General features: G+C 42.4%; 1 protein-coding gene across 1 annotated transcript in view; it reads left to right on the top strand.

Moving 5' to 3' along the window:
* FER1L6 (fer-1 like family member 6) overlaps positions 1 to 14,038 on the top strand; it is a 289,857-nt gene that overhangs the window by 110,432 nt on the left and 165,387 nt on the right. Inside the window, exons 12-15 of the mRNA XM_030218883.1 lie at positions 1,258 to 1,366; positions 4,934 to 5,120; positions 8,808 to 8,928; positions 11,938 to 12,038. Coding sequence (XP_030074743.1) covers positions 1,258 to 1,366; positions 4,934 to 5,120; positions 8,808 to 8,928; positions 11,938 to 12,038 — 518 coding nt within the window. The remainder of the gene's footprint in view (positions 1 to 1,257; positions 1,367 to 4,933; positions 5,121 to 8,807; positions 8,929 to 11,937; positions 12,039 to 14,038) is intronic.

Genomic DNA, 14,038 nt, shown 5'->3' on the forward strand with positions numbered 1-14,038 from the left:
ACACAAACATTTAATGTGTGATTTACTAACCCATGATAGCTCAGTATGGCAGGTTAGTGAATCCCATAGTAAATTGATTTCAGATTGCTGCAGCAATGCAAAGATAGCAGGCCCCAAGTCAAGCCCACTGTCTTTTATAAGGTCAGGCCGATGCTTTAAAATGTATCCTCACCCACTATCCTATTTTGAAAGTATGCCCACACCCCACCTCCTGCCTCCCCCCCCCCCCCCCCCCACAGCACCTATGTGGGGTCTTCCTAGTCTAGTAGTGAGGGCAGGAGTAATCCTCAGATACTCCTGCATTGGCAATTCCTGGCCTCCAAATGGCAGCCTCAAGCCCCAAGTGATAGTTTCTCAGTACTACCACTGGGGGATCTGGTTGCCAAATAAGGAAGTTCTTAAATTAATAATGGTTGCTGCATTAGCTGAGTTTTACTCCCAATCTCTATTTTTTTTTCTAATTGAGAGAATTTTATTTCACTTCTGAAAACAACATTAAAAGCCAAAACACAAAACGTTATTTCCCTAAAGCTGGAGAACAAAGCTTTCAGAAGGACAAAGATCTCTGTCAATAGAAATTCAGTATGATGGTTTCAGTATTGACAAATGTCATGATTGGTGTAAAGGCCAAGCCTGGGGTTTTGGTAAAATGTGTGTCCAGGAAATATAGAGTCAGGAAAGTGTTCATGCTTAACATAAAACATTCTTGATATTAGTCCTGCCTAGTCAAGACTATAGGATCCTTTTACAAAGCGGCACTACAGATTAGCGTGTGCTGAATGTGAAGAAGCCCGTTCAATTTCCATGAGCTTGTTCGCATTCAGCGCATGCTAACTGGTAGTTCCACTTTATTAAGGGAGCCCTATATAACCAGAATCTTAACAAAACTCCAAAAAAAAAATGATTCCAAATATATGAATAAATGTGGATGGCTTCAGTCTATTGAAATTGGTATTTATACATCATTTTGTACTTCCTTCATTTTTATTTTTTGTAGCTATTCTAATAGTTCCCACAGAAGACTTTTTCAATAATCACCTGCTATTGCTCACATGCTGTTTGCTAATATCATATTTCCATAAAGATATCAGTAGAACCTGTAGAGAGTTTGAATATCAGTTAAATGCGGCAATGTAGTTGGTTGACCTGACAAGTCAAGCACATCTCATCTAGTTTTAGCTAATTACCTGAAGTAATGGGAAAAGAAAATAATTATGTTCTCCATCCTAAAACTATGTGCACATGTTTCTTTTTCAGATCAAAGAAGAGGAATGTGACAGTTTCCTCTTATTTGGCTCATTTTTTGAGGCCACCATGATTGACAGGAAGATTGGGGACAAGGGAATCAGTTTTGAGGTGACTGTAGGTGAGTGACCAAGGCTCTGTTCACCACAGATCTACACAGGCGCATTAACAATTAATGCGGGTACCGTGCCAGCAGTTAACATGTGTGAATTTCTGTTTTACCTCAGAAGTAAAGGTCAAACAACAAGCAATAGGTGATACTCTGTTATACTAGATTTACACATTTGTCACCAGCTTTCAAGAACTGCACTGAACCTTCATCCGACCAGTGCAAAATCACCAAAGGAAGGTTGATGTCTGAAAAATACAAGATTTATTCGGTTATTATCCTGAGCTTATTTTGCATTAACCCAGTGAAGGGAGCATTACACTTGAAGGCACATCACATATGTTTTGAGGGAAAATAATTGATTTCACCTATAGCTTGTTGGATGACCTTCAACTCTGTGTATCTAATTACTATGAGCAAGTGCATAAAGAAAATAAGATATAGTTTTTCTTTATTTTATCCTTCAGAATCAGAGAAACTGATTCTACAGTGACTTGTGTGTCCCCTTGGGAAAGACTCAGGAAGCTTGACACTGCAAAGTTTAATGAAACCTTTCTTTAATGAATAATACATCCGATTGCTTGAATGCATGGCAATAAAGATGAACAAACAGAAAAGTGTGATACCCTTTTATTGCACTAACAATACAGGGGGGTCAATATTCAGTATGGTTTAAGAGTGCACTTAAAATATGCTGAGAGAAATCCAGTGTGTCTGCTGCTGCACTGTCTGGTTAGTGAGGGGGTGGTCCTGTGTGGAGTTCGGGCAGATCCGGAAGACATATGGGCACCATTAATATTCAGTGCCAGTGCCCGCATGCCCCAGAAAGGACCATATATAATGACTATGCATGAAGTAGATTTTCATGCACTGCCTCAATTGTATGTAAATCTAACTCATGAATATTCATTGTGTATGTCTTGAAAACCCAATGGGAATAGGTATGCCCCGAGGACTGGGTTAGGAACAGCTGTATTAGGCAGTCTCTCTGTGAACTGCTCAGTCGGCTCATGTTGTTATGCCATTCCTTAAATGCTGACAAGGCTCGGGTCAAAAGTGACCCCACCTCTCACAAACAGCGCTGAGTGTGGCAGTTTACAAGTAGAATACAGTATCCAAAGTGAATGTGCCTGTAAAACACTCTATTACAACATTAAAATAAACTTAACTGAATCTTTAAATGGCTCGTTTGAGGCTTTCAGATGAGGTCCAATCAGGGCCTTTGGTTCATCTCATGCTTCAGGGACCTATGCACTCTCTGTTGTGCCAACAGCTGCTAAACCCCCATTATTTTACTGTTTTATAGGCACATTTTTATCGTTGTATAGGCACATTTACAGCATTCACTTTGTGGACTGTGGACATTATTAAACTGTGTTTTGTTAAGGATATTTTTAGTTGGATCTTACTCAACTTTTGGAGAATATATTATAGAGGTCTGTGTTGTTTGATGGCTTCTACTTTGTAAACTGCCACACTCAACGCTGTTTGTGTGAGATGGAGTCATTTTTGATCTAAGCCCTGTCAACATTTAAGGAATGGCATAACAACATGAGCCAACTAAACAGTTCACGAAGGGACTACCTAAAATAATACTGAGGTCTCGTATATAAAGTAGTTGACATTTAATTGTGCTCAGCAGTTGTGATTCATTTTTGTAGGGGGAGGGGTGTTTTTGTTTTGTTTTTACTGAATATCTGCAGGCACCCACATAACTTCCAGGTCCATTGTAGGCCCAAATTTTCAAAACCAGGTTCTCAGTCAGTTCCCAACTGGACAGTTCCCACTGGACAGTGACCACCCACCAATTCACATCTGGACAATTCCAACTGAACCAATTCCCACCACACTAGGGAGGACAATTCCCACCACACTAGGGAGGACAATTCCCACCCATAACCCAAAAAACACAAAACACACAAGGCAAGTAATCTCTCTCCCTTTTCTCTTCTAGATCGTTTGGGGGAGCCAGTACCCCCTTACCCCCCCCCCCACAACATTATCTTTTACACATCCCTTTCCCCTTCCAGACATGCAGTTCATGTGTGTGGGGGGGGGGGGGGGAGGCACACCCCTCAAATAGCTTTCAACCTAATTCATGTTTAATCTGGGATCTAAATGTCATAAATAAGTAAATAAATAAATAAATAGATAAATAAATAAATACAAACTGCAGTTCATGTGGGGGGGGGGGGGGGGGCAATGCCCCCCACACACCCCCAAACAAGGTTTCAACCTAATTCAGTCCCTCAAAATGACACACTGATTACGATTTATAACAGATTACTACTCTATCTATGCCCCCACACCCCCAAACTAGGTTTCAACCTACTTCATGTTTAATCCAAGATCTAAATGTCATAAATATGTAAATAGATAAATACAAACTGCAGTTTATGTGGGGGGAGGCAATGCCTCCCGCACACACCTCCAAACTAGGTTTCAACCTAATTCAGCCCCCTCAAAATGACACACTGATGACGATTTATAACGAATTACTACTCTACCTATGAAAAGTTATTTTGTTATTATTCATCGTCTGTGTATATCCATATGCTGCTCTAACCTCCTTGTTCCAGATGCCGTTAAAAAAAAAAAAAGCACTGCCAGGACTTATGGGACCCGATAAAAGAAAGAAGCTACAGTCGATAAAAAAAAAAAAAAACAGAGAGGGTGGGAAATGACCGGGGGGGGGGGGGGGGGGAGGTCCTTGGTGGGAATTGTCCCAGGGGGAATTGGTGGGTGGGAACTGTCTGGGTGGGAACTCGCCTGATACCCAAAGCCAGTGCCCATTCTTGTCCCTGCATTGCATATCCAGATCTAATTCAGCCCTCAACTATCAGCAGTTTTAAAACCACTGGGGGCAGAATATCCCCTGGCTATTTTCAGTTTGGACCTGAAGGTGGTATGTTACATATCAACAAAACGGGCAGTATAATATTGTCATGAAAAAATGAAATACACAATACACATAAAACAGCAGCCAGTGCTGGAAAGTCAAAAACACATAGGGTGAAAAGACACATCAAATATGAACTCACATCTAACTTGGAACTGATAAATTCTTTCTAATTGTATAATTGGGAGAAAGGACCTCAGAGACCACAGAGGGTGGTGTTACATCCCAAAAGGTAGTTCAAGCCATATGTTAAGTTAGTCCAACAAAAAATTATTATCTTATATTAGCTTTTTTGTTTTTAAATGTTGGGACCAGATTAAAAAAAAAAAATTGTCACCAGTCTGAATATTGACTTGAAAGTATCCTCCATATCTTGAAAAACTTTGTCCTTTCATTGATTTTTTTTTTTTTTTTGCATTGTGGAAATTTTCTTGCTCAGAAAATGTTTGCAAGTTTTACATGTCTCATGCTTTCTCGTCCTCTTCTGCCATGGTGTTATCCCCAGCCCTCTGTTTACAACTTTGTTGTTTAAACTAGTGAGAATTTTTGTTCCATAATGCACAAAAGGGTTGATGTCCATCTGGAATCATCAAAAGAGAGCAACAAAAGTCATTCTGCTAGTGACCTTGAACTTGATGCTTGTATAAAGGTGTTTCTTACCTTGTTTTCCATTTCTAAAGGTAACTTTGGGAATACCCTTGATAGGGTATCACCATCAGGTGGGGCTAAAAAGAAGAGCACGGAGGCAGCTGAAGGAGAGGGTGCTGCACTGTTACATTCTGCTGAAGAAGAACCTTCACCAGAAATCCCGCTGTCCTTCAGATCCACCACACAACCTGAGAAACCACTCATTACAGAGGGGAACAGGTAGATAAAGGTCTTTCAGAGAATAATGGTTGATAGTTATAAGAACATAAGAGTAGCCATACTGGGTCAGACCAATGGTCCATCTAGCCCAGTATCCTGTTTTCCAAACAGTGGCCAAGCCAGGTCGTAAATACCTGGCAGAAACCCAAATCATGGCAACACTCCATACTACAAATCCCAGGGCAAGCAGTTGCTTCCCGTGTCTGTCTCAATAGCAGACTATGGACTTTTCCTCCAGGAATTTGTCCAAACTCTTTTTAAACCCAGATACGCTAACCGCTATTATCAGATCCTCTGGCAAAGAGTTCCAGAGCTTAACTATTCATTGAGTGAAAAAATATTTCCTCCTATTTGTTTTAAAAGTATTTCCATGTAACTTCCTCGAGTGTCCCCTAGACTTTGTACTTTTGGAACGAATAAAAAATCAATTTATTTCTACTCATTCTACACCACTTAGGATTTTGTAGACTTCAATCGTATCTCCCCTCATCTGCCTCTTTTCCACGCTGAAGAGCCCTAACCTCTTTAGCCTTTCCTTATATGAGTTTCCCAAGTCCGGTCCTGGAGTACCCCTTGCACGTCAGGTTTTCAGGATATCCACAATCAATATGCATGAAAGAGATTTGCATATAATGGAGGCTATGTATGCAAATCAAGTTCATGCATATTCATTGTGGATAGCTTGAAAACCTGACTGGCAAGGGGTACTCCAGAACTGGACTTGGGAAACACTGTCCTAAAATAAAACTTTCTAAATGCTACCAGAGCCATTTCAATGTCCACAGGTAACATGCCTCAAATCCAGCCGGTTTTGCTCCTTGATTTCACATTATAAATTAATATTACACTGACTTGCAAAGGTCGTCATGTCTTTGTTCATTTGTTCACATTCTTGTGGCTGTCACTAAGCTGCATTAACTGTTACCATGGCAACTATGTACAACAGCAGTTAATGCAGCACCTTAGCAGTTAACATGTGGGAATTTCTGCTTTAACATCTGAAGTGCAATGGAGCAGAAAATGGACAGGGACTGCACTCTACAGAAATGGGGTAATTCTCAAAAGGTCACCTAAAATTGGGTTTCGGGATGCTGCATGCTGAGCATGGATTCCATAACGACAATTGTGTGTGCAGGGCAGAGTCAAGATGGCCGCATGTACCTGATTACAGGTCACTCTGCTTGCTGTCTCTGTTTTGCCTGAACTATTGCACTGCATATTTTATTCTTTGTTATTTTTGTTACATTTGTACCCCGCGCTTTCCCACTCATGGCAGGCTCAATGCGGCTTACCTGGGGCAATGGAGGGTTAAGTGACTTGCCCAGAGTCACAAGGAGTTGCCTGTGCCTGAAGTGGAAATTGAACTCAGTTCCTCAGTTCCCCAGGACCAAAGTCCACCACCCTAACCACTAGGCCACTCCTCCACTCTATGGAAAGAAAAGTGGCGGTTAAGCCCACATCCTCCATGGGCCGAACTTCAACTCTTGTGCAGCAAACCATCGAGCGATACGTGCTTTGGTCTTCTCAAAATGAATTTGGAGTTGGAGAGCCTGCTGCTCAGTATAACGGAGGAATGTCCGAGAGCTTGGGCCTGGAATATTCTTTCTCTTCTCCGGCCTGCAATGCACCCCCATGCCCAACAGGAGCAAAAGAAGGAGCACCAATATCGCTGGCTATGGAAGTCACTATCGGTGTTCGGGGGAGGAAGCTCACCCTTGTGATAGAGCTGTTAGAGATCTCGGTGGCCTAATGCAATCTTTGACTCCGAGTGGTGTGACTCTGAGTGGTGTCTGGCAGGTGCTGACCAAGTTAGAGGCAACGCTGTCTAAGACTTTGGCAGATGTATCAACTCTTGTGAGTAAAATTGACTCCTTAACTACTAAAGTGGAAAATGTTAAAGTAGGACTTACTAGATAGATTCAACAAGTTAAGGAAGATGTAGAAAATAATCAAGAAGTACTGCCACTTTGGTAAAGAGTAAAGTGATAATACACAGGAAAATTGAACAACTAGAAAACTATAATAGGAGATTAAATTTATGTCTGTTAAATTTCCACAATTTGCATGATATGGCTCCCTTGGATATATTGAAAAAATACTTGGTTGATGTTTTGAAGTATTCCCCAGAACATATGCCTCTTATAAACAAGATTTGGAATAACTTCCTGCCAATATGTTGGAATGACTTTGTTAATTTATATAGGGGGTCTTTTACTAAGCCATGGTAGCGTTTTTAGCTCGCAGTAGAAATCAGTTGGTGGTAAACACTGAGACACTATTATATTCCATAGTAAGTACAGCAAGTCTTATTGTACATTAGACAGTTGCCTGCCAACTGGAAGGATGCAGCTTTCACAGCACGAGGATGAAGAAGTTAAAGAAGACCTCGGCTGGGCTGGCGGGGGTTGGGGTCTCCCGCCAGCTGAAGTAATATTTTAAAAAACCGTCAGGAGGAAGCGGACCTCGGGAGTAGGTGACGGCGGTAGGCGTGGAAAGGGTTGACGGCGGTAGGCGGGTGACGGTTAATGGCGGTAGGGGGAGGGTTGACAGCGGCCGGGGGGGCTATAATGTGCCCCCTCACTCTAGCCCCTGCCCCCCCCTACCGCCGAACCTCAGATACGCCCCTGCTGAGGAGAGTATTGATTTGTTGCAGACATTTTTAAAATTTGATGGGTGGAGTCTATTGAAATTTCTGACTCCAAGGAAGGCATTATGTGAAGGTAGTTCAATTAGATGGTGCATATAATCTGGAGCTAGTCTGTATATTGTTTGAAAGATAAAGGTACATATCTTTAAAACAATTCAATCTAATTAGCAGAGGGGGGACTCTTTCAAAATGTGGAACTTTATAAAAATCGGGTGGCTGTATTTTGGAGTCCTTTTAGAACCTGCTCCTTGCATTACAGTAATCCAACTGGGAGAGAACTAACTATTGAATTAAGGATTAAACTTTCTTTTTACTTGATCAACTTAAAAACTAAACAGCAACAGTTCATAACACAATCCTCATTTCTGTAGGTTTAGGTGCCCAAGACAAAGTAATATTCAGATAATGTCCATGATATGTCTGTCCCATCCCAGTGTAGGGATCATCTGGCTGGCTGGCCACTCTTATCAGGAGCGAGGTTCCTCTGCACCCACATCCCTCTTGCCTTTCAGGCACTCCTTTCTCTTGGCTCCCCTAGATTGGAATCCTATTCAAATTCCCTCTGCCCTACCCACAGCGAGTAAAAGGTAGGTCTTGCTTTTCTGCAGGAATTGGCCATGTGGCAAATAAAGCACATGCCACGTGGTCATTTTGTGGGGGGAGCCCTTACCGCCATCCAATGAGGTGGCGGTAAGAGCTCCTGTGCTAACCCGGCGGCAACTGGGCAGTGATTACCGCCAGGTACACACTGGCACTACAAAAATAAATATATTTTTGTAGCACCAGATATGACGGCACACTGGGGGTGGGAAGTACCACTGGGCTACTGCGGTATCCCAGTGGTACTTCCTTTTTACAGAATGGTAAGCCCACATTGAGCTTACCACCATTTTTTAAAAGGAACCCTAAGCAAATTAGAGACTTTAGAAAGCAGGGTGGGATTTAAAAGATAATTTATTGAGAAAATATTTTGGTATGTTCTCCTAGCAATGTAATCATTTTATTTTATTAAAAATAATGTGTTGCATTTTCCTTTATAGGAATTATCACTATTTGGCATTGCATGAAAAGAAACCATGTGTGTACATAAAAAGCACATGGGGAGATCAGACCTTCAGAATGTACTCGTCCAACATTTTAGACAAAATAGCAGCTAATCTTGTAAGTTTTGCTTGCCTAATAAATTAGTCATTGTTTTAAAAATGAAATTATGCTTATGGTCAGATTAAAGCGAGCATGATCATGCTCATGCCATGCAATTGGTAGCTTATGCTAACTAGCCTAAAGTGAAAAGAACAGCATAAGGAAAATACGGTTACTTACCTGTAGCAGGTGTTCTCTGAGGACTGTAGGATAGTAATCCTTACAGTTGGGTGACATCATCCAAAGCAAAAAACAGAGAATGCCAATCTTCCACAAAATCACACAGACTGCAAAAGGAGTGGATTAAGCCAACCACAATGTCCAAAGAGACCAAAGTTTATTCTTCAAAGAAGATGTACTGACATACCAACCCAACGTGGGCCGTGTTTCGACATACAATGCCTTTGACATGGATTCTTTAAAGTCAGCAAAACAAGTATAAAAGATGGACACACTCAAAAAATAATCATAAAGAATACTGTAGAACTTGCAGCTTCGCAGTAAAACGCGTCTTCAAAGTTCTGCGAATCTGCAAGTTCTACAGTATTCTTTACAGTATTTTGAGTGTGTCCATCTTTTATATTCATTTTGCTGGCTTTAAAGAACTCCTGATGGAGGCTTTGCATATCAAAACATGGCCCATGTTGGGTTGGTATGTCAGTACATCTTCTTTGAACAATAAACTTTGGTCTGCTTGGACACTGACACTGGTCAAACCAAAAAGAGTTTGCATCAGCTCCAATTAATTCAGAATGCGGTAGCATGACTGATAGAAGACTGCAAATGGTGTGATCACATCACACCCTTCCTGCAAAAACTACACTGGCTACCAGTGCCTTACAGGGCTAAATTTAAAACTGAATTTTTAAGGCCCTCAGACAAAATGGGCCAGAGTACTTAAAGAATAAGTTAGCTCTTTACACACCTTTGAGACCTCTAAGATCCTCTCAAGGAGCATCACTGTCTGTCCTCTCATGAAAGGAAATTGTATGATGTGATACCTGACAGTGAACCTTCTCAGGAGTAGCCCCCACACTCTGTAATTTACTCCCAGAGGGACTACGTATAACTCGAGGCTACCTCTACTTCAGGAAGTAGGAGAAAGCCTGGCTCTTCTCCCAAGGCTTTAATACATAGGGTGATTGACTATACACTCATTCTGCACCTGGACTAGCTTGCTACACAAACTGTAACTTAGATATCTTGATTAACTGTACAAAGAACTTCCCTTTAGTTTAGCCACCCATTTATTTATCTCAACTGACTCGGTACCATGTATCTTGTCCCCATCTATTTATCTGTACTTGGCCCCTCAACCATATGGTAAGCTGTATTGTAGAAAAGCATTAGGATCACAGCAATGTTATTTGAATGTTCTAATTGTGTGCTTATTAGATATTCCATCGCTATTATGCTTACATCATATTACATCTCTGTTATTTGAATTTCAGTGCTGTTAAATGTGCCTATTGTTGATCCTGTTTCATAGTAGTCCTATTATTAGGTTTCAATTTGTTGTTTTCAGGTTTACCTCATTTTACTATTGTTATGCTGTTAATAAAATTGTAAGTTTGATGTTAAACTGTACCTACTGTACACTGCCTTGGGTGAATCTTTTTATGAAGGCGGTTAATAAATCCTAATAAATAAATAAATAAATTATTTGTGGTTGGCTTTTCCCCCTCCTTTTCCAGTGGGTGACATCATCCATCAGAGCCTACATAGGAACATTTTTAAGAGTGCACAACCACACATATATGCTTGCCTACCATTGTCGTGTGGGGCCACGTTAGTTCATTGCAGGGGCATAGCCAGACAGTCAATTTTGGGTGGGCCTGAGTCCAAGGTGAGTGGGCACAGAATTCATGCCCCCCTTCTGCTCTGCTTTGCTCCGCTTTCTGCTCTGTGTCCCTCCCTCCACCTGCAAGCCTAAAATATTAATTACCTGAGCAGGAGGGGATCAACAAACCCCGCTTGATGAAGATTTCATCCTGCTCTGGCAGTCGGTGCGCTTCCAAACAGCAGCCAGCAGCACTTTCCGCGAACTGATGCCACAGCCAGCAGGCAGTGTATGCATGAAAACTAAGCATGTGCAGAGGGGCTGATGTTGGTGTCAGCTCAAGGCAAGTGCTGCCAGCTGCCTGAGGAGGAGGAAATCGTCAGCTGGTGAGATTTGAGGATCTCTTCCAGCCATAGCAAGAGTGCCACAATTTTAGGTGGGCCTCAGTCCAAATAGGGTGGGCCCTGGTCCACCCAGGCCCACCCATGGCTACGCCACTGGTCCATTGTAAGCTTAAATAAAATGCAACTTCTTGGGGAAGAGGAAGGATTTGTGAGGATTCCTATCCTGTTGTTCTTGGAGAACAATTGCTACAGATAATTAACTGTGTTTTCTACAAGGACAAGCAGGGTAGTTGAACCCTCACAGATGGGACTCCCTAGCTGCAGCCTGCCTTCAAAAGAAAAAAAGGGAAATCATACAACTAGTAGTGCTACAACTAGCAGACAGACACCTAAATTGATTTTGGCAGCAATAAGCCTCATGGTTATCTAGTTCCCCTCCCCCCCTTTTTTTCACGGCATCCAAGAACTGAAAGAAATGGGCCGGGGGGGGGGGAGGAGAGTGGGGTGGGGGGGGGAGAAGCTGGATTCTAATCTGCAAATAAATTCTGGAAGATTGTCTGACCAAATCTACTGTCACATTAGGAGTCCTGCTTTGGACTGCAATGCAAAGTGAATGTACTGACAGAAATCTATGTTACAGCTCTGTAAATATCTTCTATGAAGGCCGACCTCAAGTGGGCTATCGATGCCACCACAGCTCTGACATTATGACATGACCTGTAAGGGTTTCTGAAAGATTGACATAAAAAGCCGAAGTGTTGTATAAATCTAAGTGACCATTATTTTGTTCCGGAAGATCAACCTTCTCTTGGGTGCTCTGCATGGTAGAATCTGACTGTACCATCTCACCAACACAGGAAAATGGTGTTTCTTTCCTTTCACATCTCTATCTCTGCTATTTAGGAAGACGGCTTAGAAGAAGTAAAAGAGCTGATCAAGATTTCAGACTTTGCAGCAGAAGAGAAGATGAATAACACTCTCAATGAGTTTACCAACCATTGCAGGTATTACATCTTCCATCCCATACCACTTTAAGGGAGTTATTTTAGGAAGGATTTTTAAAGCATCACCCTGTTCTCTTATGAAAGTACACTTGGTTACACCCGTGATTTGTTTTTATGTTTTACTTTATGTTGTTTACCTGTTTTTAATTATGAGTGTATGCTTGTGCTCCACCCGGGAGATAGGTGGATTAGAAATATTTTTAAATAAATAAATAATATGTATATTTTTGCATGACCTGGGTGTAGGTGTGTTCAGGGGAGGAGCAAACTGACAAAGTCCAACCATGAAAGAGATATAAGCTAGAAGCCAAATTCTCCTATGCACAGTAAAGCAGCTTTCAATAGTAAACTACAATCACATTGTGATATGCAGGGGCCCTTTTACTTACAGACTACCACAAAAGTACATTAAAGCATTTCCTAGTAGTTTGCCTGTTACTGTGCATTAAACTGAGCATTATTGTATTTTTCAAAAATTTTCCCACCACCTGCTGGCGACTGAGAAATACTGGTTCTCTGAGGGACTGCACAGGACAGTTATAGGCCAACTCAGGCATCAGGAATTCTCAGTCGCCACCTTCTGGTAGGAGTGCATAACCCTTCAGTCTCCTCTGGGCCTGTCTGGAGGGATACTAGGGAAGTGTCTTCCAGTTCTAACTCTCAATGGCCAATGTCTTCCAGCCCTGGGTGGCTGCAAGCAACCTATGTGGAAAGTCACGCTGCGTTATATCCTCCTGTACGAGAGTTTATACAATGCATGTGTAATAAGAATATCTCAATATCTGATGGACTTAGATCTCACACATAAAAGCACAGGTCACTTGGGTTAGAAGGCCAAGTAGGCACCTATTTTAAGGCTAGTCTTTAAAGTCACATAGAAGTCTATGTGCCATTAAAAAATCGCATCACAAAAGCAGCCAAAATTGTGGGTAGAACAGAGCCACTATCAGGCTTATTTTTGAAAGAGAAGGGCACCCATCTTTCGATGCAAATCGGAAGAAGGGTGTCCTTCTCACAGGGTGGCCCAAATCGGCATAATCGAAAGCTGATTTTGGGTGTCCTCAACTGCTGTCTGTCGCAGGGACGACCAAAGTTCACGGGGGCGCGTCGGAAGTATAGCAAAGGCGGGACTGGGGCGTGCTTAACACATGGGCGTCCTCAGCCGATAATGGAAAAAAAGAAGGGCGTCCCTGACAAGCACTTGGCCGACTTTACTTGGTCCATTTTTTCTTGTGACCAAGCCTCAAAAAGGTACCCGAACTGACCAGATGACCACCGGAGGGAATTGGGGATGACCTCCCCTTACTCCCCCAGTGGTCACTAACCCCCTCCCACCCTCAAAAAAACCTTTTAAAATATTTTTTTCCAGCCTCTATGCCAGCCTCAAATGTCATACCCAGCTCCCTGATAGTAGTATGTAGGTCCCTGGAACAGTTTTATTGGGTGTAGTGCACTTCAGGCAGGCGGACCCAGGCCCATCCCCCCCTACCTGTTACACTTGTGGTGGTAAACGTGAGCCCTTCAAAACCCACCAGAAACCCATTGTATCCATATGTAGATGCCCCCTTTCATCCCTAAGGGCTATGGTAGTGGTGTACAGTTGTGGGGAGTGGGTTTTAGGGGGGTTTGGGGGAGTTGGGAGGCTCAGCACCCAAGGTAAGGGAGCTATGCACCTGGGAGCAATTTCTGAAGTCCACTGCAGTGCCTCCCAGGGTGCCCGGTTGGTGTCCTGGCATGTCAGGGGGACCAGTGCACTACGAATGCTGGCTCCTCCCATGACCAAATGGCTTGGATTTGGTCATTTCTGAGATGGGCATCCTCAGTTTCTTTCTCTCAGGGTCGCCCAAATCATCATAATGGAAAGCCGATTTTGGGCTTCCTGAACTGCTTTCCGTCACGGGGATGAACAAAATTCACAGGGACGTGTTGGCACTGTAACGAAGGCAGGACTGAGGCGTGATTTAGAGATGGGCGTCCTTGGCCGATAATGGAAAAAAGAA

This window comes from Microcaecilia unicolor, chromosome 1, assembly GCF_901765095.1.
Source record: "Microcaecilia unicolor chromosome 1, aMicUni1.1, whole genome shotgun sequence".
Taxonomy (NCBI): Eukaryota; Metazoa; Chordata; class Amphibia; order Gymnophiona; family Siphonopidae; genus Microcaecilia; species Microcaecilia unicolor.